Source organism: Chiloscyllium plagiosum, unplaced genomic scaffold (genome assembly GCF_037043375.1).
Source record: "Chiloscyllium plagiosum isolate Xiang-an unplaced genomic scaffold, Cpla_swu_hap1 HiC_scaffold_30, whole genome shotgun sequence".
NCBI classification, from domain to species: domain Eukaryota; kingdom Metazoa; phylum Chordata; class Chondrichthyes; order Orectolobiformes; family Hemiscylliidae; genus Chiloscyllium; species Chiloscyllium plagiosum.
Window position 1 is genome coordinate 22,969,746 of NW_028270168.1, and position 24,542 is coordinate 22,994,287.

Consider the following 24,542-nt stretch of genomic DNA (forward strand, 5'->3'; position numbering starts at 1 on the left):
AAAGGTGAGGTCACCCTGTTAGGAGTTTGTTACAGGCCTCCTAATAGTCCTAGAAACGTAGAAGAAAGGATTGCGAGGATGATTTAAGAGAAGAGTGAAAGTAATAGGGTGGTTGTTATGGGGGACTTTAACTTTCCTGATATTGATTGGGAAAGCTATAGCTCAAGTTCGTTAGATGGGTCAGTGCAGGAGGATATCTTGACACAATATGTAGATAGGCCAACAAGAGGTGAGGCCATACTGAATTTGGTTCTGGGTAACGAACCAAGCCAGGTGTTAGAATTAGAGGTAGGTGAGCACTTTGGGGACAGTGACCACAATTCGGTGACTTTTACTCTAGTGATGGAGAGGGATAAGTGTGCACTACAGGGCAAGATTTATAGCTGGGGGCAGGGAAATTATGATGCGGTGAGGCATGACTTAGGATGTGTGGCTTGGAAAAGTAAGCTTCAAGGCAAGGGCGTAATTGATATGTGGAGCTTGTTCAAGGAGCAACTATTGAGTGTCCTTGATAAGTATGTACCCGTCAGGCAGGGAGGAAAGGGTCGTGTGAGGAAGCCGTGGTTTAATAAGGAATTGGAATCCCTTGTTAAATGGAAGAGGGCGGCCTATGTAAAGATGAGGCGTGAAGGTTCAATTGGGGCGATTGAGAGTTATAAGGTAGCCAGGAAGGACCTGAAGAGAGAGCTAAGAGCAGCAAGGAGGGGACATGAAAGGTCCTTAGTTGGTAGGATTAGGGAAAACCCCAAGGCTTTCTATAGGTATGTCAGGAATAAAAGAATGACGAGGGTAGGAATAGGTCCAGTCAAGGATAGTAGTGGGAAGTTGCGTGTGGAGGCTGAAGAGATTGGGGAGACACTGAATGAATACTTTTCGTCATTATTCACTCGGGAACAGGACATTGTTGTCGATGTGAATACTGAGTCACAATTAAGTAGAATGGATGGCTTTGAGGTATGTAGAGAAGAGGTGTTGGAAATTCTGGAAAGGGTGAAAATAGATAAGTCCCCTGGGCCTGATTGCATTTATCCTAGGATTCTCTGGGAAGCAAGGGAGGAGATTGCAGAGCCATTGGCCTTGATTTTTATGTCCTCGTCGTCTACAGGAGTAGTGCCAGAAGATTGGAGGCTAGCAAATGTAGTTCCCTTGTTCAAGAAGGGGAGTAGGGATAACCCTAGTAACTATAGACCGCTGAGTCTCACATATGTTGTGGGCAAAATCTTAGAGAGAATTGTAAGGGATAGGATTTATGAACATCTGGATAGGAATAATGTGATCAAGGATAGTCAGCATGGTTTTGTAAAGGGCAGGTGGTGCCTCACAAACCTTATTGAATTCTTTGAGAAGGTGACTAAGGAGGTGGATGAGGGGAAAGCAGTAATGTGGTGTATATGGATTTTAGTAAGGCGTTTGATAAGGTTCCCCATGGTAGACTACTGCAAAACATACGGAGGTATGGCATTGAGGGTGAGTTGGAGGTTTGGATTAGGAGTTGGCTGGCTGGAAGAAGACAGAGGGTAGTAGTTGATGGCAAAGGTTCTTCTTGGAGTGCCGTCACTAGCGGTGTTCCGCAAGGATCTGTTTTGGGACCATTGCTGTTTGTCATTTTTATAAATGACTTGGAGGAGGGGTTAGAAGGTTGGGTGAGCAAGTTTACAGATGATACGAAAGTCAGAGGAGTTGTAGACAGTGAGGAAGGATGTGGCAGGTTACAGCGGGATATAGATAAGCTGCAGAACTGGGCAGAAAGGTGGCAAATGGAGTTCAATGTAGCTAAGTGTGAGGTGATTCACTTTGGTAAGAGTAACAAAAAGATGGAGTACTGGGCTAATGGTCGGATACTTGGTAGTGTGGATGAGCAGAGGGATCTCGGTGTCCATGTACACAGATCTTTGAAAGTTGCCACCCAGGTAAATAGTGCGGTGAAGAAGGCATATGGCGTACTGGCTTTTATTGGTAGAGGAATTGAGTTCCGGAGTCCTGAGGTCATGTTGCAGTTGTATAAGACTCTGGTGCGGCCACACCTGGAGTATTGTGTGCAGTTTTGGTCGCCATACTATAGGAAGGATGTGGAGGCACTGGAACGGGTGCAGAGGAGGTTTACCAGGATGTTGCCTGGTATGGTAGGAAGATCGTATGAGGAAAGGCTGAGGCACTTGGGGTTGTTTTCATTGGAGAAAAGAAGGTGTAGGGGTGACTTGATAGAGGTGTACAAGATGATTAGGGGTTTAGATAGGGTCGACAGTGAGAATCTTTTTCCACGTATGGAGTCAGCTATTACAAGGGGGCATAGCTTTAAATTAAGAGGGGGTAGGTATAGGACAGATGTTAGGGGTAGGTTCTTTACTCAGCGAGTCGTGAGTTCATGGAATGCCCTGCCAGTAGCAGTGGTGGACTCTCCCTCATTATGGGCATTTAAGCGGGCATTGGATAGGCATATGGAGGATAATGGGCTAGTGTAGGTTAGGTGGGCTTGGATCGGCGCAACATCGAGGGCCGAAGGGCCTGTACTGCGCTGTATTCTTCTATGTTCTATGACCTCTAGCCAGGTTAAATATCTAGAGGTAAGGATTCAAAGTCTATCTGCTCCACTGCTTAATTAATTAGCTACCTTTGCATTGAGAGTCTCTCTCAGTCAACATCACAAAGGTAGCTTATCACAATATTATCTCTCAGCTGCTTGTGGAAGCCTTGAGAGAATTCCAAGAGTACTCTTCAAAAGTACTTCACTGCTGCAAAGTGCTGATGGTCACCTTGAACGATGTTGTTTAAATTCCATTTTATTCCATTCTCTGTAATCAGTAATTAGTCTCCAATGAGCTTCATTTAACACACCGTTTCATATCAACAAGAGATTATTCAGACATGTAAAAAGCAAATGTAAAAGAAAGAACTAAGTGAAATTGGACACCTTCAACTGAGTTCAAGAAGTATCATAATGGTTTAATCTGAGGGGAGAAGTTTTTCTGCCAGGGAGGACATCACAACTAGTTTCAACCTTGGCTCTGCTTAAACATGATTCATGCAATAGCTAGGAGGCAGTGAGGACTGCAGATGCTGGACAGTCAGTCGAAAAGTGTGGTGCTGGAATAAACACAGCAGATTAGGCAGCATCCAAGGAGCAGGAGAGCTGACATTTCAGGCATTACGAGGGGCTCATGCCCAAAACGTCAACTCTCCTGCTCTTAGAATGCTGCCTGACCTGCTGTGCTTTTCCAGCACCACACTCAATTCTGAGCTCCATCATCTGCAGTCCTCACTTTCTCCTATGAAGCTACTGTAAGTTTGTTTTGTTACTTACTTTTACGTTGCGAGTAGAGTTCTGTATAGTTGCAACTTGTTTCCACCCCATAGTGCTTACAGTAAAAGCAAGGGGCAAGTAGACGGTGACAGAGTTTTTGGAGACATTGGTGTAAGCAGTAAAATTTGGGAATTTTACTCAGGAAACTGAAAGTCAAGTACATACGTACTCTGCCGAGGTGGCAAAGGCACAAGATTACTTTCCACTGGCATTCGGGGAATAACAGAGCAACTGAAACGCAAACTGAAATACCTAGTAGCAGACTCAAGCCACTCCATCTACTGCATCCAGGAATTCCTTAACAACAAAGGCAGAGAGGTAGAGGATGACAAGGTCATGGTTTCCTTCGATGTGACAGTTCACATCAATAAACATTACCCTAGCCAAAGAAACATTGGCCTCAGTGCTAGGACACAAAACCTGACAGCACCAACTCCATCAGCAAGGACATCATCCACAAACTCGTAGACATGAGCCTCACAACCCACTTCACCTTCAGTGACAAGACCTACCAACAAAGCAATGGGATCACCAATATCAGGACTGTGAGCAGAAGCAGTTATGCAGAGACTAGAACAAACAGCCCTTCCCACAATCCAGCCCAAGCTTTGGGTCTGCTGTGTGGATGACACCTTTGCCATCACAAAACACAACAAATTAGAAGAAACCCACAAACATATAAAACAACTTCCTTACCTGTATAAAGTTCACCAAAGAGGAAAAGAACAACAGACTCCCCTTCCTCAATGTCACGGTAGAACGCAAAGCCGATGGAGAGCTAAAGAACAGTGTTTATAGGAAAGCCACACACACTGACCAGATATTCAACTACAGGAGCAATCATCCTAAAACCCACAAATGGAGTTGCATCAGGACATTTAGAACAGGCTACAAGATACTGCAGCATCTAGGAACTAAGAGAAGCCAAGGAAAAACACCTGTACGAGGTATTCAGGAATAATGGGGACCTGATAAGTGCAGTCTACCGATTCCTACACAACAGACCTAAACAAGACGACACAACACATCCAGAAACTCTAGCCACCCTTCCATACATTAAAGACTACTCTGGCCCCTAGGTATCAGGGTAGCCCACATACCTACCACCACACTGAAACAGCTGCTGATGAATTTAAAGGACCCTATATCAACAACCAGCAGAACAAAATGCCATATATAAAATACCCTGCAAGGACTGCAACAAACATTACATTGGACAGATGGGCAGAAAATTAGCCACCAGGATACATGAGCACCAACTAGCCACCAAATGACATGACTAATTATCACCAGTATCCATACACACAGACAAAGAGGGACACCAGTTCGACTGGGACAATACATCCATCCTGGGACAGACTAAACAGACACACACAGGAATTCCTAAAGGAGTGGCATTCAAACCAGAACTCCATTAAACAAACATGTCGATTTGGACCCCATTTACTAACCTCTCAGGAAAACAACCACAAGTGATATCACCCACCACAACAGACCAAGGCAGATAAATTGTAAATGGGACAGAACACCAGCGCTTCATCGGATGCTCACTGATGATGTTACCTAAGCATGGTGACAAAAATGTCTGACAACAAATCTACCAGCTCAGCAAGCAAACTTACAACCAGAGAAACTGTAACAGAGCAGCAAGACCTCGTTAATAAAACCAGGGAAAGGGGCAGCTGGAGAAAAAAAAACGGGACAACTCAGGTCCCTGAGTGAGGTCCCACACTTGTGATGTAGGAGGGTAGGAGCAGTGTGATGCACGGAATGTCATGGCACCGGGAAACATTTACAAAACAAAAACAGTAAACTTCATCAATAGAATATGCAGATGTCATAAAGCAGGTGAATGATGCTGAAGCAGTTTAAACAGTCACAGCTGACTATTCTATTTCAAGAATCTTGAACATCGGAGTTTGTCTAAGAAAAAATTAACAAACAGCAAAATTCACCACTGACCTTGGAGAAACCCATGTGAAAGAGCTCACGGCAAGGAAGCAGCTAAGTGGCTTTTTAAAGAGTAACCTTACAGTTTTTTTTAAAATAAAGAGTGAGTAGAATGAGTTACTTTCAATTATGCTTTATGGAGATCGGTCTCATTTAAACTTTAATGATGTAACATATAGGTATGAAGTTAGTGTTTTTTACATTCCTAAGCTATTTTCTTGGTCTATAGATCATTAAGGCACAAAGATGGCCTTTAGTAGAGTGATGTGCTCTTCCTGTCAGATGTGAGATTTAGAGAGAGATCTCATATTACTGATTATTATGTCTGCAGGAAGTAGTTTGGTTGCAAATGCTATTGGATCACATGGGGGTGTGATGGATTGCAGTTGCAGGAAGGGAAATAAACTCCAGATATAATCAGGTAGATGGGTTACCTCCAGGAAAGGTAGGAGAGGGAAGCAGGTAGTGAAAGAGTCTCCTGTGGCTATCCCTATCTCAAAAAAGTACACTATTTTGGAAAATGTAAAGGGTGATGGACCCTCAGGGGAATGTCGCACTGACAACCAGGTTTCTGGAACAGAGACTGGCTCTAATGTAACAAGTAGTACATCAGGTTCCAAGTGATCGATTGTGATGGGGGGCTGTTCAGTTAGAGGCACAGACAGATGTTTCTGCTGCCAACAGCAAGAATTCAGATTGGTGCGTTGTCTCCCTGGTTCTAGGATCAAGAATATCTCAGAGTGCAGAATATTCTCAAAGGGGAGGGGGATCAGCAGGAGGTTGTTGTACACATTGGAACTAACAACATAAGAGAAAAGGATGAGAGGGGAGGGGAGAATATTGGAAGTTAGGCAGGAACTTAAAAAGGAGGTCCTCGGGGATAAGAATATCTAGATTACTACTGGTACCATGGTGTACAAGAAAATTTTCTGAATCAGTATGTGGATGTACCTACTGGTGAAGATGCAAAGCTTGACCTACTCTTGGGAAATAAGGCAGGGCAGGTGATTGAGGTGTCAGTGGGGGAGCACTTTGGGGCCAGTGCATTGATACTTGTATCATCAATAGCCTCAGGTGAGGTGGCAGAAGACTGGAGGTTGGCTAACGTGGTGCCACTATTTGATTTGGTTCCGATCTCTCCAAAAAAAACTAGTGGATGAAACAGCAAAAAAAAAACAGAAAACACTGCACATTGCTATTTCCACATTATATTTACAGTATGTTTGTCAATGTTTGCCAATAATAATTTCCACTTGCACAGAGTGTATAAATTTACTCCAAAGACCCATCTCCAACACAGGATGCAATGCAGTATCAATGTGATGCAATTGTTGACTTTCATGAGGTTTTGGACAGGAAGGTTCTGCTTTGGCCACTATTTGAACACCAGCTGAAACAACAGACACCATTAAGAGTTCACATTCCAAAACTTTTCACCTGAAATTGTCCTTCTTTTTAGATTAGAAAATTGTAACCAAATGCTTGCAGAACTTGGAAATATAACTCCAAACTAACCACTGTCGTGATTTAACAAGTTTTTTCCTTTAGGGAATGTGGGTCACTGAAGATTTTTAAAGGCAGAGGGAGACTGATTCCTTGACTGAAAAATATCTGAGGTTATTGAGGGTAGATACAATTTGAGTTTGAAACAGCTAGATTAGCCATGATCTTATTGAATGCTACAGTAGACTCAAGGGGCAAAATTCAGCTCTTAATTCACAGCATTCAAATAAATCAATCTACCTCAATTAAAGAAAGAGAACAGATTGAATATTTAGTTGAAGCAAAAGGTTTAAAATCAACCCACACAAAATGGAACAACAGCATGTATAAATCCAGACACATTGCAAATTGATTAGAGTTCACAAAGAGAATGAACATACTCACTCTTTAACTTTTTAGTTTCATCACCTTCTGTTCCGTCCTCATTAACTTTTGACCTTTTCACTGATTTTTTTCCTGGCATTGTATTCTGATACTCCTGTCAAGCAACAACAAGCCCTGTTAGTGAAATACATATGTAGTGACTGAACACATCCGACATTTAACTACACCATGTTTTTGTGATGAAAGCCGTAAGAATTATACAGCATGGAAACAGACTCTTCGGTCCAACCTGTCCATGCCGACCAGATATCCTAAACTAATCTAGTCCCATTTGTCAGCACTTGGCCAAAATCCCTCGAAAAACTCTTCCTATACCTGTATCCATTCAGATACCTTTTCAAATAATACTTAACTCATCTGGCTGCTCATTCCATATACACACCATCCTCTGCATGAAAACAACGTTCCTCAGACCCTTTTAAGTCTCTCCCCTCTCACCATAAATCTATGCCCTCTAGTTTTGCACTCCCCTACCCTGGGGAAAAGACCTTTACTATTCATCCCATGCCCATTATGATTTCATACAAGTCTATAAGGTCACCCCTCAAATTTCGATGCTCTAAGGAAAATAGCTCCAGTCTATTCAGCCTCTTCCTATAACTCAAACTCTCCAACAATGGCAAAATCCTTGTAAATCTTTTCTGAGCCATTCCATGTTTAACAAAACCTTTCCGATAACAAGGAGACTATAATTGAACATAGTACAAGTACCCCCACTTTTCGAACGTACGTTTTATGCAATTTTGCTTTTACAAAAGACCTACATTAGTACCTGTTTTCACAAATCCAAAGAGGATTTTTGCTTTTACAAAAAACAGCAATGCTTTTTTTCTATTTAAATAATACACCTGCGCTTTAAGCCATTTCCAGCTTACAAAAGGATTCCTGGGAATGCTCTAATTTTGGATAGTGGGGGCTACCTCTATTCCAAAAGTGGCCTGACCAATGTCCTGTACAGCTGCAACTCCTAAACTCAATATACTAATGAAGGCAAGTGTGCCAAATGCCCTCTTCACCATTCTGTCTACATGCTTTGTCCGGCAATACTCTCCAGAGCCCTGCCATTAATTGTATAAGTCCTACCCAGTTTGCCATACCAAAATGCAACAAATCATTTATCTAAATTAAACTCCATCTCCCACTTTTTGGCCCATGCATCAGAACACCTAGAATTGTTCAAAGTTCCTTTTTCTATAATATCCAACAATCACTATGAATATGACTGCTTCTCTAAGTAATGGCTGCTTCACTGGTGCAGCGTTTTAGTAAGTTACTTATTCAGGAACAAAATCCAAGATTGACGCAATCTTGTGTCTTATGATCTGCAAGATATAGCTGCAAATCACATGCTACATCTTAAAGAGCACAGACTTACAGGACATCAGACCATTCTGCCCATCATACACCTCTGCAGGCTTGAAGCAGTCCCCATAGCCCAGTTCGGTCTCCTACATTTCCCTTCGAGTTTACAGTCAATTCCTTTTACTATTGAATCTCTTAAGCGCCCTTTAGGGAGAGGATACTCCAATTCATCGTACCGCACTGCATCAAGGATAAAACAAAATCTCCTTACCTCTTTGGTTCTAAGGGCATTGCATCAAACTATAAATTCTGTGTCTTACCATCTTATACTCCACAACCACCTGATGAAGGAGCAGCGCTCCGAAAGCTAGTGCTTCCAAATTGGACTATAACCTGGTGTTGTGTGATTTTTAACTTTGTCCACTCCAGTCCAACACTGGCATCTCCAAATCATGTATGAAACATGTACATTTTTTTCAAAACCAAAATGGATTATCCTAAGCTCCGCCCTCGTATAAAAGTTGGGAAAAGTACCAGCTCAGAGAAACTTGTTGAGGCCCCCCAAGTATACTCAAGATCTGACCCTCTCCGCCTCATCCACAAAGCTGACAAACTTTTAAATAAATCCAACCATCCAGAGAGGATGGCGAGACTGAGTTAATGCGCACACACACAGAGAGAGAGGGAGAGGAACACACCAACAAACAGCGCGGAGTGAGGGCAAGGAGATGATTCTGGATGTTTCTGCAGCACCAGGCCCCAGTCAGGACCTTCCCAGCCCAATAACCCGGGCACCACGGTGGGGGGTGGGCAGTTTTAAAACTCCCGCGGCCAGACACAGACTTCTCCCCGCCCGCCCTCTCTCTCAGATGTTTAAAAATTATCCAACTTTATTGACAAAGCGAACTAACGCGGACACAACACATTTTCGAGCTGTTTTCAACTCAAGGGTAAGGCCAGGCCGGAGCCGTCGCGCTGGCAGCAACTTTGGGGGAAGGAGAGGAAAGAGACTGGGGCCGCGGTCTCCGAACATTCCAGAACATAACCCCCCACCCCGACCCTGAGGGGTCCATGACGGTGTTACACGGAAGCACATATTTACCATTTCCTCTGACTGACCTGGCGGAGAGCACGCTCCTCTCCTTCCTCTCTGTCCGGCCGTCACTCACTCTCTTTCTTGCCTTTTCTGTCTCTGTCACTCTCTTTATCTCCCCTCCCCCTCTCACATTCACACACTCTCTCTCTCTCTGTCTGGGATCCTCTCCCTCCCGGTTCAGGCAGCGCCTGCGCACACGGCACGCTGGAACCCGCGCGCTCCCCCTGAGCGGAGCGCGGCCCCGGAGGGACAGAGACCCCCACCGAGGGGAGGGGGGGAGAGAGACCGGTACCGAGACCCCCCACCCCAGGGGAGTGAGAGACCGGTACCGAGACCCCCCCACCCCAGGGGAGTGAGAGACCGGTACCGAGACCCCCCACCCCAGGGGAGTGAGAGACCGGTACCGAGACCCCCCACCACAGGGGAGTGAGAGACCGGTACCGAGACCCCCCACCCCAGGGGAGTGAGAGACCGGTACCGAGACCCCCCACCACAGGGGAGTGAGAGACCGGTACCGAGACCCCCCACCACAGGGGAGTGAGAGACCGGTACCGAGACCCCCCACCCGAGGGGAGTGAGAGACCGGTACCGAGACCCCCCACCCGAGGGGAGTGAGAGACCGGTACCGAGACCCCCCCACCCCAGGGGAGTGAGAGACCGGTACCGAGACCCCCCACCACAGGGGAGTGAGAGACCGGTACCGAGACCCCCCACCCCAGGGGAGTGAGAGACCGGTACCGAGAACCCCCACCCCAGGGGAGTGAGAGACCGGTACCGAGATCCCCACCCCAGGGGAGTGAGAGACCGGTACCGAGATCCCCACCCCAGGGGAGTGAGAGACCGGTACCGAGACCCCCCACCCCCCACCCCAGGGGAGTGAGAGACCGGTACCAAGACCCCCCCACCCCAGGGGAGTGAGAGACCGGTACTGAGACCCCACACCCCCCACCCGAGGGGAGTGAGAGACCGGTACCAAGACCCCCCACCCGAGGGGAGTGAGAGACCGGTACCGAGACCCCACCACGCCAGGGGAGTGAGAGACCGGTACCGAGACCCCACCACCCCAGGGGAGTGAGAGACCGGTACTGAGATCCCCACCCCAGGGGAGTGAGAGACCGGTACCGAGACCCCCCACCCCAGGGGAGTGAGAGACCGGTACCGAGACCCCCCCCCACCCCAGGGGAGTGAGAGACCGGTACTGAGACCCCACACCCCCCACCCGAGGGGAGTGAGAGACTGGTACCAAGACCCCCCACCCGAGGGGAGTGAGAGACCGGTACCGAGACCCCACCACCCCAGGGGAGTGAGAGACCGGTACCGAGATCCCCACCCCAGGGGAGTGAGAGACCGGTACCGAGATCCCCACCCCAGGGGAGTGAGAGGCCAGTACTGGGAATCCCACACCCCAGGGAAGTGAGAGACCGGTACCAAGACCCCCACCCGAGGGGAGTGAGAGACCGGTACAGAGACCCCCCACCCCACCCCAGGGGAGTGAGAGACCGGTACCGAGATCCCCACCCCAGGGGAGTGAGAGACCGGTACCGAGATCCCCACCCCAGGGGAGTGAGAGACTGGTACAGAAACCCCACCCCACCCCAGGGGAGTGAGAGACCGGTACCGAGAGACTCCCCACCATATCAACTAATTTATAATACAAATCAGTGTAAACTTCCAGAGACCCATCTAACAAATAGCTAGCCAATAAAGTAACACCTCACCATCGCTAACCACCTGAGGGATTTGGAGATGCCGGTGTTGTACAAAGTTAAAAATCACACAACACCAGGTTATAGTCCAGCAGGTTTAATTGGAAGAACAACCACCTGATAAAGAAGCAGCGCTTGGAAAGCTAGTGTGCTTCCAATTAAATCTGTTGAACTATAACCTGGTGTTGTGAGATTTTTAACTTTGTACACCTGAGGGATAGATTTGATTCCCATTTGGAAGAAAATGGACTTATCAGTGATAAACATCATGGTTTTGTGCAGGGAGGGCCATGACTTACCAACTTAATAAAATTCTTTGAGGAAGTGACAAATTTGATTAATGAGGGATGGGTTGTAGATGTCATGTACATGGATTTTATTAAGGTGTTTGAGAAGGTTCCCCATGGTAGGGATGGAGTAAGTGAGGTCGCATGGGGTCCAGGGTTTACTAGCTAGATGGATAAAGAACCGGCTAGGCAACAGGAGACAAAGTAGTAGTGGAAGGAGGTTTCTCAAAATGGAGAACTGTGATCAGTGATGTTCCACAGGAATCTGTGCTGGGATATACATAATTGATCTGGAGGAAGGTATAGGTGGTCTGATTAGCAAGTTTGCAGATGACACTAAGATTGATGGAGTAGGACTCAGAATACAGCAGAATATAGATTGGAGAGTTGGGTGGAGAAATGGCACATGAAGTTCAATCCAGACAAATGTAAGGTAATGCATTTTGGAAGATCCAATTCAAGAGCAAATGATACAATAAATGGAAAAGTCCTGGGGAAAATTGACATAGAGTGTTCAGGTCCATCGTGCCATGAAGGTGGCAATGCTGGTCAATAGCGTGGTCAAGGTGGTACGCTGCATGCTTTTCTTCATTGGTTGGGGTATTGAGTACAAGAGTTGGCACATATTAGTTGTATAGGTCTTTGGTTTGGCCACATTTGGAATACTGCATACAGTTCTGGTCACCACATTACCAAAAGGATGTAGATGCTTTGGAGGGGGTGCAGAGGATATTTACCACAATGTTGGTTGGTATGGAGGGCACGAGCTATGAATAGAGGTTGAGTACATTAGGATTATTTTCATTAGAAAGAGAGGTTGAGGGGAACCTGATTGAGGTGTACAAACTCATGAGGGATATAGAAGGGTGGATAGCAAGCAGCTTTTTCCTCAGTGGGGGACTCAATTACTAGAGGTCAGGGGAGTTCAAAGTGAGAGGGGCAGTATGTGTGGAACGTTCTTTACACAGAGGGTGGTTGGTGCCTGGAACGCATTGCCAGCAGAGGTGGTCAAGGCAGGCACAATAGCATCATTTAAGATGTATCTAGACATACATAAATGGATAGGGAGCAGAGGGATACGAATCCTTAGAAAATAGGCAACAGGTTTAGAGGGGATCTGGATAGGCACAGGTTTGGAGGGCTGAAAGGCTGTTCCTGTTTTGTAACTTTGATTTTTATTTTTTGTTCATTGGAACCAGGAGGCAAGGAGCATTAAACTGACTTTTTTCCCCTACTATAGATTACTTGCTATCTCTTTTTGTGTATTTTAAAAGGGGATTAGAGTTTTAATTAGTTGTTGCATGTCGATTGCATCTCAGATTTTCCCAGACGCACTCCATGTCCAGTAATACATGCATTCAAACAGCAAAGGCAGTAACTGTGCAGGTTCACACCTGTCACGGTGCAGTTTTTCTCTTTCCAGCAGTGCCTGCTCATGTGCTGCCTTTGTCTATTCCTCTCCCTTTTTTTAAAAAAAGGGTTTTGACTTTTTCCTCCAAAGGTCCAAAACAATGCAACTGCATTTAAACAGTAATTGCTGCTCCTGGAATTAGAGAAATCACCTCCAACACCTAAAATGCCTCCAAACAAAAAAAAAAGCAGCCTGGTACAGCCAGAATTTTTTCCCCATCCTCCATCTTGGATGAGAAATGCTCTAAGCTTCCTTACATTGCCTATCCACTTTGGCTGGCATTGTGCTGTTACCTTTACTATGAACTCATACCAAGTCCCACTTCATATAGATGTGCAGCATAGAAACAGACCCTTTGATTCATCTCATCTATGTTAAGATATCCTAAACTGACTTAGGATCATTTGCCAGCATTTGGCTCATATCCTTACGTAACTGTACCAGCTTCCAAGTCTCTGGCAGCTTATTCCATAGACACAACCCTGCGAAAAAATTCAGATGGCATTTGTCAACAAGTAATCAAGCAATGCCTTGGCTTTGAAGTACTCAGCCTGGTTTTCAAATCCTTCTCCATCCACACCTGCTACAACTCATTGGGGTCATGCATTATAAAATCAAACCCCATCATATTAAATGAGAAAACTCTGAAGGTGTTCTCAGCCTAGGGTTAGGGATCTACCCTGCTATGAGATAAAGGTTCACAGTTGGTGCAGAAAAGCTTCAATACCCTTGTAACTGGCCCCTTGAGAATACAAGTTTAATTACACCATTTACAGTCTTGCTTTCTCCTGTATGCACCTCAAGCTCATAACTACCTCTCCTGTTTCAAGGCACTCAAAAATTGGCCATGACAAAACATCTTGGTCATCTGCCCCAATATCTCAAGCTTTCGTTGTTATTCAAATTATTCTCTAATGCTCCTGTTTGATGTTGGGACAAATTAGTGTTATCATTGATACTGATGTTGGCATAGGGTTGCATATTGCCCATAAACAAATTCACATATTCCAATGGTAATATGGACTTCATAAGAAACAACAGCATGCTCCCCCACTGATCCTAATGATCCAAAGTCAGCCTAAATTTTGTGGAGTTGGAACTGAACCCACAATCACCATTTACAATGGGATTGTTACCAGAGGCGAAAGCTTCAAAGCCTGTCCCACAGAAAGCATCATTCGTAGTTGAGGCCAAAAAGGAGTAAAGGCAGGTAAATAAAAGGTAGGTTTCATACAGATCAATGAACTCACTGAATGGTAGAACAGCTTCAAGCAGCTGAATCATCTGTTCAAAGCAGGGAAAAACAGTGTTAAAAAAAATTAATCCCAGTGAAACAGAACTGCATTACCTTTCACCATGAGGACATTCAAAGCCCATTACAGCCAAAATAGCCTATTTGAAAGGTGGTCACCAACAATTGAATGGAACAAATCCAGGTGGAAAATCAAAAGTAGACGAAAAACAATTACAATGGAGAACAACTGATCTGTTGCATTTTAACTTTATTTACATAAATCATATACAGTGAGAAAGTGAGGACTGCAGATGCTGGAGACCAGAGTTGAAGTGTGGTGCTGGAAAAGCACAGCAGACCAGGCAACATCCGAGGAGCAGGAGAATCGATGTTTTGGGCATAAGCCCTTCAGAAATTAGGATGGTGTGCCAAGCGGGCTGAGATAAAGGGGGGGGGAGCAAATTTGGTGAGGGGTGCTGGGAATACGATAGGTGGAAGGTGGTGAGGGTGATGGGGCCGGAAGAAGATTGCAGGTCAAGAGGGTGGTGCTGAATCTGGGGGTTGGGACTGAGATAAGGTGGGGGGGGGTAAAAGGAGGAATCTGGAGAAATCTACATTCATCCCGTGTGGTTGGAGGGTGCCTAGGCACAAGGTGAGGCGCCCTTCCTCCAAGCGTTGTGGGGCCAGGGTCTGGCGATGGAGGCAGCCAAGGACCTGCATGTCCTTGGTGGAGGGGGAGTAAAAGTGTTCAGCCATGGGGCTGTTGGGTTGGTTGGTGCGGGTGTCCCTGAAACGTTCCACAAATAGGAGTGCGAGGTAGCACCAATCCAATCATCGATGTAGTGGAGAAAAAAAGGTTGGGGATGGAGCCAGTGTAGCTGCGGAAGATGGACTGTTCCACATATCGGAAGAGGCAGGCATAGCTGGGGTCCATGACTACTCCTTTGGTTTGGAGGAACTGGGAGGATTGGAGGAGAAGTTAAAAGTGAGGACCAGTTCAGTCAGTCGAAGGAGGGTGTCAGTGGAAGGGTACTGGTTGGATTGACGGGAGGGGAAGAAGCGGAGCGCTTGGAGGCCTTCGTGATGGCAGAGGGAAGTGTACAGGGACTGGACGTCCATCGTGAAGATAAGGCGTTGGGGGCCAGGAAAGTGAAAATCATGGAAGTGGAGGAGGGCGTGGGTGGTATCCCGAACGTAGGTGGGGAGTTCTTGGACTAATGGGGACAGGACAGTGTCAAGGTATGCAGAGGTAAGTTCGGTGGGGCAGGAGCAGGCTGAGACAATAGGTCAGCTGGGTTTGTGGATTTTGGGCAGGAGGTAGAAACGGGCGGTGCAGGGTTGTGGGACTATGAGGTTGGAGGCAGTGGATGGGAGATCCCCTGAGGTGATTAGGTTATGGATGGTCTGGGAGATTGTTTTGGTGGTGGGAGGTGGGGTCATGGTCACGGGGGCAGGAGGAGGAGGGGTCCGCAAATTCATGTCGAGCTTCAGCAGTGTAAAGATCGGTTTGCCAAACTACCACTGCACCTCCCTTGTCTGCCGGTTTGATGGAGAGGTTGGGGTTGGAGTGGAGGGCTGCACGTTGAGAGGGAGAGAAGTTGGAGTGGGTGAGGGGGTGGACAGGTTGAGGCGGTCATTGTCGTGGCGGCAGTTGGATATGAAGAGATCGAGGGCGGCAAGAGGCCAGCACGGGGTGTCCAGGTGGATGGGGGGTGTTGGGAGGCGGGAGAAGGGGTTGTCAGAGGGTGGACGAGAGTCCTAGTTGAAGTAGTAGGTACGAAGGGGCGGAAGAAATGCTCTATGTCTAGCCGCATGTCGAACTCATTGATCCGGGAGCGTAAGGAAATCCAATTCATTCAAACTCTTAATGGCACTCATGCGAAGTAGCACAACAGTTGAAGTACTACCTAAAATAAATTAGATATAACAGATTAGTAAATATACAAAATCCAAATATCTACCTAAACATCTTTCCAAAAAGTCCTAAAAGCACCTAGAGATTGAAATAGCTGTCACTTATTCAACCTGGTGCCAAAAGTTTAAAATCAAGAAATACACACTTCCATACAACAGGATATGAAATACTTCATGTGACAAAATCGAAGAACCTAAATATATTTTTAAAAACTCAAGACACAAGATAAATGTATGCTCCACTACTTAGGTTTCTGGCACAATCATTCAGTATCTCACTTATCCCTCAACCAGATAAGAGTTGCCAAGTTTGACAAGAGGCACAGTGCATGGCAATGTGAAAGCTTTGCATTTTGCTTTTCTCACCAAGGTTATTTCCTGGCTTGACTGCACAAAGCAAAAGATGGTTATATAAATATTTAGATCTTCGCTCATTGTGTTCTGCATGGTTAATCTCCAGTCACTGCTCAGACCGCAAAGCTCTAGGAATATACAGGATGCCACCCTCACCAGCTCTAAGCCAAGGACATGCTTTTTCTCCAATGTTGTGGAACAGGACTGTGCGTCACGGACTGAATGTCTACACTCCCATATGCCACACAGCCAGAGCCAGACAAGAGCAACCTTGCTGGATGCCCACATTGGGTTTTCAATTTCTGAAGACAGGAAAGAAAAAAAACTCACCTGCGCTATAACTGTTTAGTTGCAGCATTCCTGCTTTTCAGCCTCTTCCTCATTCAGGATGGAGAAAATACAGCCTCACTGCAGAATAAGCACAGCTGATTAATAATTAGAGTGAATATTAAACACAGATCATTGCAGGACATCGGCTTGCCATTACAACAATCCAGACCCAAAATCTAACATTCTTTTTCATTAACTGTACCCTGCATGGTTTATCTCCTCAGTCACTTCACACACTGAGAAGGTCTAGGAATATACAGGATACTGTCCTCACCAGCCCAAAGGCTGGGGACATACATGCTCTCCAACGTTATGGAACGGGACTATACGTCATAGATCCAAAGGCCTACGCTCCCATGCGCCACACGGACAGAGCCAGACAAGAGCAACCTCGCTGGATGCCCACGTTGGCCATCTCAAAAACAAATCCACTATTGAATTTTATTTACAAAAAAAGTAATTGTTATCTGGAAAATCAATTTATAGATTTCTATCAACAAGGCTAACATTCACATTAAGTGCTCACCTCTAATTTCACATCCAACTCTTCCAATATGATCCCTACAACCTCATCAAAATCAGTCAGCCGTCTTCAAGTGTTGGCCCTGCAAAAGACAGTTGTGTTAAATTTGGAACTCTTCCACAATCATCCAACCCACACACAGCTGTCAAGAGGTCAAATTACCTCCGAAATGAGAACAATGCTCCCTCAGTAATCAGTGAGCTTGCATTCAGAATGAAAATCAACAGTTCCCTAATTTGTAACTGAAGTGACTTGAGCACCATCAGCTTGAAAACTGAACTGTCAGGAATATTTTATTCAGATTTCATAAACTGGATCATATCCTTGGAATAGAAACAGTTAAACAGTAATTTATTACAGACATTTAAAGATTTTTCGAAAGAAATCAACATGGTAAAGAGAGATGTTCTTCCTGCTAGTGTACTCAATAATGTAGAGAAACAGCATTAAAATCAGTTGGGACTGAGAGACATCAGGAAAAGCATCTCCAAGATAGTCGAATTGTGGAACTCTCCCTCAAACAGTAGCAGATGCTACCTCAATTAAATAATTTCAAATCAGATTCAACTTTTCAACAGCCTACTTGTTTCTTTGCTGCCCCATAAAGCTCAAATTTAATAAATACCCAGACTCCCCAATTTACTGTTGTATTTCCATGACAAACATGAAGCAGCAGAGCATTAAATCACACCTGGCATTTCTCACGACAATGAATTGCTTCTTTCAAAGTTCACTGATACATGCAGCCTCATGACATCCTGATAAGATTAGTGTTAATACCGCCCCCTGTGCACTAGGTTTCATGCCAAAATCCTGTTGTCAAATGAAAACAAAAATGCAGACTGCCAAACTGCTCACATTGTGGGCATACTGTCCAATATCAGTTCTAAATTGGTGCTGCAAATAGATCTTGAAATGGAAATAAATCAACTTCAGTCAACTATTAACTGAATTTGTATATTAAAGAAATCAAGATTCCTAATCAGTCAGCATAACTGAAGTTCCTTATTTTCTGTCAAAATACCCACTGCATCTTCTCCAAGACCTTAAAACATTTCCCAAATTTTGGCAGTCAAATTGGACAGTGAGAAATGCATTCATTCCAAAGAATCTGTCTGATCCACACTTCCAGTTTTCAAAATTCCAAAAGAGCAGGGTTGTGCTTCTAATTTAAACTTGTGGCCTGCATGGTTAATCTCCACAGTCACTGCTCAGACTGCAAAGCTCTAGGAATATGCAGGATGCTGTCCACGCCAGCTGCAAGCCAGGGACATGCTTTCTCTCCAATGTCGTGGAACGGGACTGTGCGTCATGGACTGAATGTCTACACTCCCATGCGCCACACGGACAGAGCCAGACAAGAGCAACCTTGCTGGATGCCCACATTGGATTTTAAATTTCTGAAGTCAGGCAAGAAAAAACTCACCTCCACCATAATGGATTTAGGATCAGCATCCTGCTTTTCAGCCTCTTCCTCATTCAGGATGGAGAAAATACAGCCTCACTGTAGAATAAGCACAGTTGATTAATGATTACAGAATGAATCTTAATCACAGATCATTGCAGGACAATGTCTTGCCATAACAACAATCCAGACCCAAAATCTAACATTCTCTTTCATGATTAACTGTACCCTGTATGGTTTATCTCCTCAGTCACCCCACATACTGAGAAGGTCTAGGAATATACAGGATGCTGTCCTCACCAGCCCAAAAGCTGGGGACACACATGCTCTCCAACGTTATGGAATGGGACTATACGTCATAGACCAAAGGCCTACGCTCCCATGCGCCACACGGACAGAGCCAGACGAGAGCAACCTCACCGGATGCCCACGTTGAGTTCTTGACTCCTTCAAAAACATGGCACAAGATTTCTCTTCCCCCAAACAATATCCATTCCCCACCTATCCTTGCTTTCAACCTCTCCTTATTCTGGAAGGAAGACTGTCTTAGTGCTGTAGAAACATATTGAACCAATCACATCACAGGACTATTGTCCTGTCCTCAAACCAATCTAGTCTCAAATTTAGATTAGATTACAGTGTGGAAACAGGCCCTTCGGCCCAACAAGTCCACACCGACCCGCCGAAGCGAAACCCACCCATACCCCTACATTTACCCCTTACCTAACACTACGGGCAATTTAGTATGGCCAATTCACCTGACCGGCACATGTTTGGACTGTGGGAGGAAACCGGAGCACCCAGAGGAAACCCACGCAGACACGGGGAGAACGTGCAAACTCCACACAGTCAGTCGTCTTGAGGTGGGAATTGAACCCGGGTCTCTGGCTACCAGAATGTTCTATTTTATGATCAATTGTAGCCTGCATGGTTCATCATACACTGAATTATCATACTTTGAGAAGTCTAGGAGCAGACAGAATGCAACCTCACCAGCCCAAATGCTGGAGACACTTGCTTCCCAACATTATGGGATCGAGACTATGTCATTGACCAACAGGCCTATGCTTCCATATGCCAAACAAAGAGGAGGGCAACATTGTTGGATGCCGACATTGGAACATCTCCGTGAAATGTTATGGACCTTAAATAAAAGCTGAATTTTATTTTTTTTTAAAGACATTTCAAATAAATCTCAAAAGTATGAAGAACCTCCAGATACCCAACATTTCCATGGGCATGCCTAAACCTAGGGAGGTTCATATATTTACCACAAATAATCTTACAGACAAGGCATGCAACTTAGCCTGAAAGCAAATATCAGCATGTCCATTAACTACCCATTAGGAATATCGACTGAACTGGTGGCAGATCTCATGTACAAATACATTACTGTATACAAAATTGCAAGGGATAAGAGACAGGAGAACGCTGCCTCCCTCAACCAAGTTCAAAAACCAAGAATCAGTTTCAAGCTGAACGACAGAAGGACTAGAGTTAAAAATCACAAAACACCAGGTTTACTTGCGGGCGGCATGGTGGCACAGTGGTTAGCACTGTTGTCTCACAGCGCCAGAGACCCGGGTTCAATTCCCGCCTCAGGTGACTGACTGTGTGGTGTTTGCACATTCTCCCAGTGTCTGCTTGGGTTTCCTCCCACAATCCAAGAAATGTGCAAGTTAGGCAAATTGACCATGCTAAATTGCCCGTAGTGTTAGGTGAAGGGGTAAATGTAGGGGAATGGATCTGGGTGGGTTACGCTTCGGTGGGTCGGTGTGGACTTGTTGGGCTGAAGGGCCTGTTTCCAAACTAAGTAATCTAATCTAATCACTAGTTTTCAGAGCACTGCAATCTGAAAGCTAGTGCTTCCAAATAAACCTGTTAAGACTATAACCTGGTGTTGAGATTTTTAAACTCTGTGCGCCACAGCCCAACAACAGCATCTCCAAATCAAGGATGAGGGGGGACTGGAAGAAAAACTTGCATGGACAAGACGGGTTGAATGGCCCACCTCCATAGTTCAATCTTCCAGTCAGGTCAATCCTTTCATCCCTCAATTTGCAAATAGAGAAGACCTGTAGATCAGACCATGCAGGATCAGCCTGGATTATGGACAAGTCCAAAAGAAACCATTAAGCTTCACTTTACTTATGGTGCTAGTATGGATCAAATGAATAATACCCCACCTAGTCAAGGTGGTTCACAAGACCAATCAACACTCAATGCTAATGAAAAACCACATTACCAGACGTTTCATTCTCAAGTCAGTGTCACTGATCAATTTTATAAACTAAAATTTCTGACCAGGTTAAGTTTCATTCCATTAATTTGAATAACAAAAGCTGGACTGGCATCCACGAACAGATTCCATGGCCAGCTTTCAAAGTGGAAGGGAACTGCTGCTGGCATCTTGAGCAACCAACATCTCCCGATATTAGTAGTCTATGCAATGCATATTGGATGATTTTCTACAGCAGGCCCGCTGCATCAGCTGTTATGTAGTATAAAGAACTGCAATAAGCCAGTTTATACAAAAGCAGGACAGTTTAACAGTTGAGAGAAGAGAAAAAAACTTGACATGATAAATACCGAAATTTACCTCATTGTATACTGGTCAACGTCATGACTAGATGCCAGGATCCAGCAAGTACTGGTTTCAAGACCCCAGTGCACTGTGTAAAAGTAACACAAACATACACCAGTTAATATACTTGAGCAAGCTGTGCGCACAGCAGCCCCAACTTACTTTTTCTGAACTGAAGCCTAACCGCACCACGTAAGTTACATTTAAATCAGTGCCAAATATGCTATAAACCTGACCATCTTGCACAAAACCGCCCGAATTCTAGACCCAAGCCCACAAATCTGGCTGGTGAACGTAAACGAGCAGCAAGCCTACAAATCGAAAAGGTTGGCGCTGAAAAAAAAAACAGGTCAGACAGCATCCGAGCAGGAAAATCGACGTTCCGGCCTTTTATCAGGAATCATACCCAGAACTTCGACTCTGATGCTGCCTGAAATGCTGCGCTTTACCAGCGCCACAATTTTCGACTCAGACTCTCCAGCATCCGCAGTCCTCAGTTTCTCCTACATCTGGTGCAAGCCATCCGTAAAATGCCCCGTTGGGTAAAATACTTGCTTTGGTTTTGCAGGAGGTGGTGTTGCGGCTGGGCTCCAGGTCCCATTCATTCCCAGCACGTGGTCTCTCCGCCCACGTGACTCCCGCTCATCCGGACCCCCCCCGGCCACCACCCGGCCTTCATATAACCGACACAAGCCGTTACTGAGGTCCCGATCGCCAGCGGAGGGGCGCGAAATTAAAGCCGGCCCCCACCCTTCCCTCCTCATGGATAAGCTAGGGCAGCATTCGACCGCTACTCAGCTACTTCCAGCCGCGCCCTGCCCGTGGCGTTCACCAACACCACTCACTACCCTCTACCTTCTCCATTGCGTCCTCTGGGCGAAAAGATCGAGCGCCGCCCGCCTCGCCTTTTTATAGGCGCGCCCGACCAACGGGTTTTCTAAGCGTCGGAGAGCGACCTGCTTCTAAACATCCGGCCTTGCCCGCTGCAGCGCCACCCTATGGCCTGGAGTACCATTGATCCCAGAACTATTACTGCTTTCTGATGCTGTAGTTGACAAAGTTCCAAGGCAGGAAGTTATTTCCAATTCCATGGATTCACGTAAAATATTTTACATATTAAAATGCTGCAACACACATCACAGGAATGTTATCACATAACATTTGATATTTGCCAAGTCAGGAAATTTTAGGGCGGCACGGTGGCACAGTGGTTAGCATTGTTGCCTCACAGCGCCAGAGACCCAGGTTCAATTCCCGCCTCAGGCGACTCTCTGTGTGGAGTTTGCACATTCTCCCCGAGTCTGTGTGGGTTTCCTCCGGGTGCTCCGGTTTCCTCCCACAGTCCGAAGATGTGCAGGTCAGGTGAATTGGCCATGTTAAATTGCCCGTAGTGTTAGGTAAGGGGTAAATGTAGGGGTATGGGTGGGTTACGCTTTGGCGGGTCGATGTGGACTTTTGGGCCGAAGGGCCTATTTCCACACTGTAATGTAATGTAATCTAATCTAAAAAAATGAACAAAAGGCTGGGTCAAAGAATTAGGTTATCAGAAATATTGTGTTGAAGCGAGGTAGAGTGAAGAAAAGATTATGTTAAAGAATTACAGAATCTAGGTTCTCAGTAATTGAAAATATAGCCATCACTGGAAGAGCATAGGACTATAGGAGGTATGACATATATACAGGCCATTCAGCCTTATCATCCAATGCTCATGTTTACTGTCCGCCAGAGCCTCCTCTAATCTTCCCTCATTTGACTTTATTAATATAACCATTTATCCCCTCACCAACATACACTGGTATAACCAGCCCTTGAATCATCCAGTATATTCACTTTCAGTCACAAGTGGATTTATAAAATGGCAGGGGAAGGCTTCAGGTGTGATTCCCAATGACTCCCCACTGCCACAGAATATTTTCTAAAGTGGGGTTATCAATGCTGTTGCTTGCCACTGAGCAGAGGCAAGCAGTGAATAAATTAAGGTCATTTCCTACTTCCATTGCCATTTTAACAAGTGAAGAACCCAGCAAGTTCAATCTCCCAGTAGGTTCCTGAGGTGATGGGGGGAGGGGGTGGTTTGAGGGGATGTGAGTCTTTCTTTCTAGTTTGCACTATGACTCACTAAGAGACATTCCTGATGAAGAGCTTATTGTTGAAACATCAACCCTCCTACTTCTCGGATGCTGCCTGACCAGCTGTGTTATTCCAGTGCCACATGTTTTAACTCCGATCTCCAGCATCTGCAGTCCTCACTTTTCTCACTAAGAGACCAGCCCTATGACAGTTGAGATTTCCGCAGCTGCCTCCAGAGAGTACATCCCTCCAATCACAGGCCCGGAACACTTTATACAATTCCCATCTTTTGTAGGGAGCATGAAAATGGAGCTGCCCATTCATCTTTCCTAAAGCTTCAGCAGTAGCCAAGTGTCTCCGTGGTGCTACCAAACTGCTGTGATTGGGCTGTCGGTCTCAGTGACAGGCTGTCAAGCATATTAGGGTGGTGCCTTCTTAATTGGCTGCCACAGATAAGAAGCAGAAACAAAGCAGAGAATGAGGTAGGACTGATAAATTAAGCTGCATTTATTTCAATTCAAGAGGTCTAACAGAGAAGGTAGGCGAACACAGGGCCTGGTTGGGAATATGGGACTAGGAAATTATAGCAATTACACAGATGTGGCTCAGGATGGACAGGATTGGCAGCTTAATGTTCCAGGATACAAATGCTATAGGAAGGATAAAATGGGAGACAAGAGGAGGAGTGGCATTGTTGAGGAGAAGTGGTGTTGTTGGTAAGGGCTAATAATACAGCTGTATTTAGAGAGGATACTTCTGGGAATACATCCAAGGAGGTTATTTGGGTGGAACTGAGAAATAAGAAAGGCTTGATTACCTTATTGGGATTGTACTATATACCCCCAATAGTCACCAGGAAATTGAGAAACAAATTTGTAAGGAGATCTCAGTTATCTGTAAGAATAATAGGGTGATTATGGTCAGGGATTTTAATTTTCCAAACATAGATTGGGACTACCATACAGTTAAGGGATTAGATGGAGAGGAATTTGTTAAGTGTGTACAAGAAAATTTTCTGATTCAATATGTGGATGTACCTACCAGAGACAGTGCAAAACTTGACCTATTCTTGGGAAATTAGACAGGGCAGGTTGACTGAGGTGTCAGTGGGGGAGCACGTTGGGGCCAGTGACCATAATTCTATTAGTTTAAAAGTAGTGATGGAAAAGGATAGACCGGATTTAAAAG

The 24,542-nt window shown here is 45.4% G+C and overlaps 1 protein-coding gene, 1 long non-coding RNA gene and 4 other non-coding genes across 9 annotated transcripts in view; all 6 read right to left on the reverse strand.

The window, feature by feature from the left end:
• rcc1 (regulator of chromosome condensation 1) overlaps positions 1-9,691 on the reverse strand; it is a 40,276-nt gene extending 30,585 nt beyond the window's left edge. Inside the window, exons 1-2 of one of the 3 annotated variants that reach the window (XM_043717586.2) lie at positions 9,560-9,691; positions 7,139-7,232 (exon numbers count right to left, since the gene is read on the reverse strand). In XM_043717586.2, the coding sequence (XP_043573521.1) occupies positions 7,139-7,217 (79 nt within the window). In that variant the 5' untranslated portion in view covers positions 7,218-7,232; positions 9,560-9,691. Of the gene's footprint in view, positions 1-7,138; positions 7,233-9,138; positions 9,160-9,542 lie in introns of those variants that run through there. The other 2 variants (XM_043717583.2, XM_043717587.2) reach the window with 2 other exon arrangements.
• A 4,734-nt stretch (positions 9,692-14,425) lies between these two features.
• Positions 14,426-22,155, reverse strand: LOC122563622 (uncharacterized). Of its 2 annotated transcripts, none has more exons than XR_006315671.2 (6): positions 22,140-22,155; positions 21,300-21,372; positions 18,722-18,799; positions 17,299-17,377; positions 16,773-16,850; positions 14,426-16,081 (listed from the first exon to the last, which is right to left on the reverse strand). It is a non-coding gene; the product is annotated as an uncharacterized LOC122563622 (long non-coding RNA). The 2 variants fall into 2 exon arrangements; XR_015752143.1 differs by lacking the exon at positions 22,140-22,155 and adding an exon at positions 21,840-22,073.
• On the reverse strand, positions 16,521-16,733 carry LOC122563789 (small nucleolar RNA SNORA73 family). Its single transcript, XR_006315728.1, has one exon. It is a non-coding gene; the product is annotated as a small nucleolar RNA SNORA73 family (small nucleolar RNA).
• Positions 16,967-17,183, reverse strand: LOC122563786 (small nucleolar RNA SNORA73 family). Its single transcript, XR_006315725.2, has one exon. It is a non-coding gene; the product is annotated as a small nucleolar RNA SNORA73 family (small nucleolar RNA).
• LOC122563788 (small nucleolar RNA SNORA73 family) lies at positions 18,470-18,684 on the reverse strand. The gene has a single exon (XR_006315727.1). It is a non-coding gene; the product is annotated as a small nucleolar RNA SNORA73 family (small nucleolar RNA).
• LOC122563787 (small nucleolar RNA SNORA73 family) lies at positions 18,921-19,136 on the reverse strand. The gene has a single exon (XR_006315726.1). It is a non-coding gene; the product is annotated as a small nucleolar RNA SNORA73 family (small nucleolar RNA).
• Positions 22,156-24,542: the final 2,387 nt, after the last annotated feature.